The 6,109-nt window shown below is 52.9% G+C and overlaps 2 protein-coding genes across 2 annotated transcripts in view; one reads left to right on the forward strand and one right to left on the reverse strand.

Moving 5' to 3' along the window:
- The window catches only part of ppm1nb (protein phosphatase, Mg2+/Mn2+ dependent, 1Nb (putative)), a 6,203-nt gene extending 5,786 nt beyond the window's left edge, over nt 1-417 (forward strand). The window contains exon 6 of the mRNA XM_056595009.1: nt 1-417. This exon is cut by the window's left edge and continues 115 nt beyond it. The gene's annotated coding sequence lies outside the window, so the exon portion shown is untranslated.
- A 1,723-nt stretch (nt 418-2,140) lies between these two features.
- Nucleotides 2,141-4,444, reverse strand: kcnk12l (potassium channel, subfamily K, member 12 like). The gene is made up of 2 exons (XM_056595541.1): nt 4,147-4,444; nt 2,141-3,135 (listed from the first exon to the last, which is right to left on the reverse strand). Exons 1-2 carry the CDS (start codon nt 4,442-4,444, stop codon nt 2,141-2,143), a joined length of 1,293 nt encoding a protein of 430 aa, XP_056451516.1.
- Nucleotides 4,445-6,109: the final 1,665 nt, after the last annotated feature.

Genomic DNA, 6,109 nt, shown 5'->3' on the forward strand with positions numbered 1-6,109 from the left:
CTCTGTTTGTCCGTAAGAGATTCATTGTAACAGCGTGCTGTCGGATATGTTTTATAATAACACATAAGAACCTTTTTTACTTGTTCCGAAACAGTGACTCAGTGACTCAGTGACAACTCTCTGCCTCATATTATAGACAAACTACCAAGACGATGGATGATATATTGTAAAGTTTTAATGTTGTACCTTTTTCTTGGTATGTCATATGATAAAGTTGAGAGTTTTTTCTGTAAAATAGTATTGAATTTAAAGGTAAATCTAAGATGATGAATTGTTTATTTTTCAAACTAACTACAAAGTAGCTTGCCAGCTAATATAGTCTTTAAAGTGAATGCTAATAATGGGTTTTTTATGATAATTATAATTATGGGCAACTATAAATGTGGAAACTGTTCTGTTTTTCCCATTGGATTGAAAGCTGACTGTAAGAAAAGATTTATTTTTAAAGCCTTACTTTAAAATGTTCAAACTTCTGTGTCATTTTTCGAACGTAACGATAGAAGATAAACTTTTATTTGAATGTTAAAAAGGTATATTCAGTGAATATATGCATCATCTTAAGATGCAATTCCCATATGCTTAAAAGTTACACTAAATAATACATCATAGGTAATAGCCGAAGGTCATATTATGTGTGAAAAATACAAGAACTCACATTAAACTTCATTTATATATTTGAAACAGAGATATTTCCCACCATCGCTTCAGATCTCAAACAGCTGCCAAACAGCTGAGAAAAGTTCCCTAGATATAATACGAAAGTCAATGAATTATATGGACAATAGAGAGGACTAGGACTTGAAAAGAAAGATTTATTTGAACAGGAAATTATAGGAATTATAAACTGCATTTTCCTAGTGCCCAAAGACTCAACTATATAATAATAGTTAATCGGTTACTTGTCTTGTTTTAAACTTGCTTGGAGACGACTTGGCCTTCGATGACCCCTCGATTCAAGCAACAGAAAGATGCTTCATTTCAAAATACAATTGAATCCCTCGTTGGAGCCTCCTAGCCTACTGCCCTGACATCAGGGTCGTCTATATAGGTTCTTGGTTAGATTTCCCCAATGTCCAGAGTCTATCTGTAGACATCCAAGAGCAAGAGGACTCTGTATCTAAACAAACTCGCTCTAAGTCCCTTGGATAAAAGGTAAAGGCAGAACTAAACAACCTAATAATAAATAGTCGTAGCAGTGATGCAGCAGGGCTAGCTTCAGAGGCTACAGCATTAGCATTCCGCAGACGCGTTCGGAGAAAGGCAACGACTTGAACAAGCGGGCGAGCGTGGCGCCATATCGCTATCGCTATTAGCATGAAGACGGCGAGAGGCGACCTCGGCAGCCCTCCAATCAGCCATCCGCCGAGAAGATGCTTCAGCGACGCCTCCGCTGATTGTCCGTACGAGCCAATCACTTGAGAGTATCTCCGCCACAACACTCTCTAATGGCATGCTTGGTCGGCTTCTTACCTCCTCCAGTGTTTTTTGCGAGAGCCGTTGGAGAGTCTGGTCTGTACAGACCGCACTGCAACCCAAGAACCCAGAGTCCTTGAGCACGGCAACGAGTTCAGATGAGATGATTCTGCTTTGGGCAGTTTGTCTTTCATCACGGGTAACGGAGTAAAGGAACAAGATTATAGTTCTGTGGTATGCCTGGCTGGCGTAGGTACGGGCCCGGTCACTGCGCCTTCCGGTCTGTCTCTGAGCGTAGTCCTCAGAAGTCTCGTGACGGACTAATGACCATGCCACTCAAACCTCCTCAACGAGTCATTAATGAGCAGGGAAAGTGGAGCAGGCTGCCGTCGCCGTGGCGGCCATGTTAGGGTAGGGTAAGGGTTAGGTTAGGTTAGAGTAAGGGTTAGGGGTGGGGTTAGCGTTAGGTTAGGGTTAGTTGAGGGTTAGGGTTAGGTGAGGGTTAGCGTTGGGGTTAGGGTGAGGCTAGAGGTGGGGTTAGGGGTGGGGTTAGGGTTAGGGGTGGGGTTAGGGCTGCGGTCAGGTGAGGGTTAGCGTTGGGGTTAGGGTTAGGCTAGAGGTGGGGTTAGCGTTGGGGTCAGGGCTGGGGTTAGCGGTGGGGTTAGGGTGAGGGGTGGGGTTAAGGCTGCGGTCAGGTGAGGGTTAGCGTTGGGGTCAGGGGATAACCCTACCGGTCGCAGCTGGTCTCCTGCAGACGGTTGTTCATGATGGCCAAGGCGCCAACGCCGCCGGAGAAGCCGTTGAGGTGGGCGTGGCTGGGCGGGGCGTGGCCCTGGTGGTGGTGGGCGGAGTCACTCAGCTGCTTCTGCAGCAGCGCCAGCGACACCTTGTTGAACTCGTTCACCGAGATCATCTCCCCGGAGAGGCGGCGCCCGGGGTAGGCCCCGCCCTCGCCGCCGCCCGGCCCGCAGTCCGTCTCGCTGTCGCCGGCCGTGTCCAGCGAGCCGCCGGCGAAGCGCTGCGGCCCCGCCCGGCTCTGCAGCGGCTGCACGCTGTTCCCCTTGAAGCGCCGGCCGCGCCCGGCCGCCGGCGCCTGGCGGCGCGCGCCGTGCTTCCGCGACCAGCAGGGGCAGCGCAGCGAGCGGCAGCTGGGCCGCGAGCCGCCGCCGCACGCCAGCTTGGCCAGGATCCAGTTGAGCGTCTGCTTGATGACGATGGAGATGACGTTGAACAGGGAGTAGATGCAGCACACGCCCATGAGGATGAAGAGGCAGTTGCCCAGGCGATAGGCGCCCTGGCCCTCGTACTGCTGCCGCTGGCTGCTCACCAGGTCCCCGAAGCCGATGGTGCTGAAGGCCACGAAGCAGAAGTAGAGCGAGTCCACGTAGCTCCAGTCCTCCATGGCGCAGTACAGCGTGGAGGCGCTGCAGGCGATGATGACCGAGGCCACGCCCAGGATCAGCATCACGTAGTACACCGACGGCTTCCAGCCCTCCAGGCTGTCGTCCTCCCGGCGGGGGGCCCGCCCCCCCTCCCCCAGGGCCCCCGCTCCCGAGTGCCGCAGCTGCCGCTCGTGGAACCAGCGCATGATGTAGGCCAGCATGGTGATGATGCGCTCCAGGAACAGGTTGAAGAAGAGGATGGTGGCCGCGCAGCCGATCAGACCGTAGAAGATGAGGAAGATCTTCCCGGAGATGGTGGCCGGGGTGTTCATCCCGAAACCTGACGGAGGCGACGGAGGCAGAAGGGCAGGTAGGGTGGAGGCGTTAGACAGGGCGACCTTTCATTAACCATAAGTTAAAAATACATATTCAGGAAACGATGTGATAGGCTCACTGCAAGTGTTGGGGGGGGGAATGACGTCGTACTAAACACGGGGTTCTTAAACTTTGTTCAGCCCCATTCCTCATCAAGCTTGGGTGAGATATGCGTCTCAAGCTGGTGGGTGAGTCTAAATGAATCCAGATACGCAGAGGGGGAAGCGCGAGTCGAAAGCAAGCACGGTTCTAAACATGGGGCCGTGGCCCGAGATGGGTCGTGATCTAGTCTGAGGTGGGACTGAGGTGCGTCAGAGCGCTCAATCCCTCTCGTTGGATCACAGGGTTAGGGTTAGTTATCACAGATTCCAGTGAGATCAAGAGTTGTCAGTCAGCTCCAGGATGGCTGGATGCTGTCATCTATTAGTACTTTGTTATGACACGCATTGTTGTTTAACTACCGGCACTGTACGGATGGTAGAACCCTAACCCGTACCGATGGCGGACCCTTATCCTCGCCTTGACTACCGTACCGGCGGCGGACACTTATGTTGCCTTGACAACCGTATGGATGGTAGACACTTACGGCTGCCTTGACTACCGTACCGACGGCGGACACTCATTGTTGCCTTGACTACCGTAGCGAAGGCGGACACTCATTTTTGCCTTGACTACCGTACCGATGGCGGACAATAATAGTTGCCATAACATCCGTTGCGATGGCTGACACTCATCGTTGCCTTGACTACCGTACCGAAGGTGGATACTGAGTGTTGCCTTGACTACCGTAACGATGGCGGACACTTTTTGTTGCCGTGACTACCGCACCGACGGCGGACACTGATGGTTGCCTTGACTACCGTACCGATGGTGGACACTAATGGTTGCCTTGACTACCGTACCGATGGTGAACACTAATGGTTGCCTTGACTACCGTACCGACGGCGGACACTTCTGGTTGCCTTGACTACCGTACCGATGGTGGACACCACTGTGCCCACGAAGTAGAAGGCCCCGGAGAAGTCCCAGCGGGGCCGCAGGGCGTCCACGCGGATGCCCGCCCCGTTGGCCTCCTCGTAGTCCCGCAGCAGCCCCCGCAGCGCGGCCGCCTCCACGCCGTGGGCCCGCGTGAACTCGTCCAGCCGCTGCATCCAGCGGCGGCGCGCCCGCAGCTCGTACGGCCGCTCCAGCGCCGAGAACACGGCGGCGCCGCACAGCAGGTAGAGCAGGATGAGGCCGGCCAGCAGGCAGAAGCGGGCGTTGTCCTCATTCATGGGCGGGCGGGAGCAGCGGCCGCCCCCCCCGGCCCCCCCCCCCTCCGCCCCCCCTCCTCTGGGCCATGGCGCCCGCCGGCACTCATGCGTAGCCCCCCCCCCCCCCCCCCCCCCCGGCCGTGGACCGGTCGCTGATCGCTCTGCGGTCCAATCAGGAGCCGGCTGGGGAGAAGGTGCACGGAGACGCAGTTGTCAATCAGGAGCGGTTTGGAGTCACTCTTGACGTGGCAGGCGTGTCTTGATTGATCGGGTCCTGATTGATTGATCGGGTCCTGATGACCTCACGGCTGGCTTTATACCGGCGAGGAAACTGAAAACATAGACAACATGTTGTAGGCTAAACCAAAGAAACATTTAACCGTTCAAACGTAGGACATTTTCTCTAATCTATTGTTTCACCTGAAAAGGGCTGAACACCACTGACCTGGGTATGGATGTGATCGGGGATCAATACTCTGACGGCCTGGAGAGACGTCCGATCCTGCTCTGCTCCTCACAGCGGCGTCCTGCTCTCTGCCTCTCTGGTCTGACAGTGGCCGGGGAGGAGCGCTGCCTGACGCTGGGTGTGTGTCTGTGTGTGTGCTTGACTGAGGGAGTGTGTGTGAGTGAGTAGGTGTGTGTGTGTGTGTGTGTGTGTGTGTGCGTGTGTTGTATAAACCGAAAGACTGTCTGATGTGCACTTTTATCATGTTGACATCGTCCAAGGCCCCGCCCCCTTCTGTCACAGAGCGGCGTGCGATTGGTGGATTAATAGAAGGGTCCTCTACTTCCCATCTGCTCGTAATCAAGACATCTCTCTGTACCTGAGACAGCTCCTGATAGGCTAACTGAATTAAGTGCACCAAACGACGGTCCTAACTGCATATTTTTCATCAGTTGATTACATTACTATGCAGCAGATATTTTTAGCCACGGTGGTCCGGTTGTGAATGATCTACTTGACACATTGTTAAAAACAGCATATTTGATCTAGAAATTTTGCCTATTTTTACCGGGATTGTGCGTGCTAATTGCCGGGGGACGGGGGGGGGCTCGTGGAGCACTCTCCCCAGGCCTCGGCTCGTTTGAAGCTTCTCGGTCTGCTCCACTTGGGGAGCAGTGCGGGGGAGGATGTACCCTACATCTATCTCTCCATCTTCCTCTCTTCCTGAGTCCACCGACAGCTGCCTTTCATCTTGTGATCTGCTGGAGTCAGGGCGGGGGGGGGCGGGGGGGTGCAGGGGTGATCTGAGAGTCCAGGTGTACCTTCTGAACACTAAATCAGACTTTATGGTAAAAGACAGGAAAATACTTTATTGCGGTGAAAAATATTTCAATCGATTCCCAAAGTCCACTGGTTTCATTCCCAGCGTTAAAAATCATCGGACCTTGAAGGTATGAAAATCTACACATAAAAAATACAGTTTGAGTTTCTGACCAAAGTCTGACGCTGGGACCTTGCTTGACCTTGGTCAGGGGTTAACGATTTCATGATGTCAGGATGAATTAAGACGTCTACTGTTGTCAGTGTTAGTGTTAAGGGTATAATTAAAGAAGTGATCAATCATGATCATCACATAACGGAAGGTGATGGACACCTCTGAGGGTAGTAGGATCTAGATGTTCTCTGGGAGCAGAAGGATCTAGATCAGAGGTCTCAAACTCGCGGCCTGGGGGCCAATTAAG

This window comes from Gadus chalcogrammus, chromosome 7 (genome assembly GCF_026213295.1).
Source record: "Gadus chalcogrammus isolate NIFS_2021 chromosome 7, NIFS_Gcha_1.0, whole genome shotgun sequence".
Taxonomy (NCBI): domain Eukaryota; kingdom Metazoa; phylum Chordata; class Actinopteri; order Gadiformes; family Gadidae; genus Gadus; species Gadus chalcogrammus.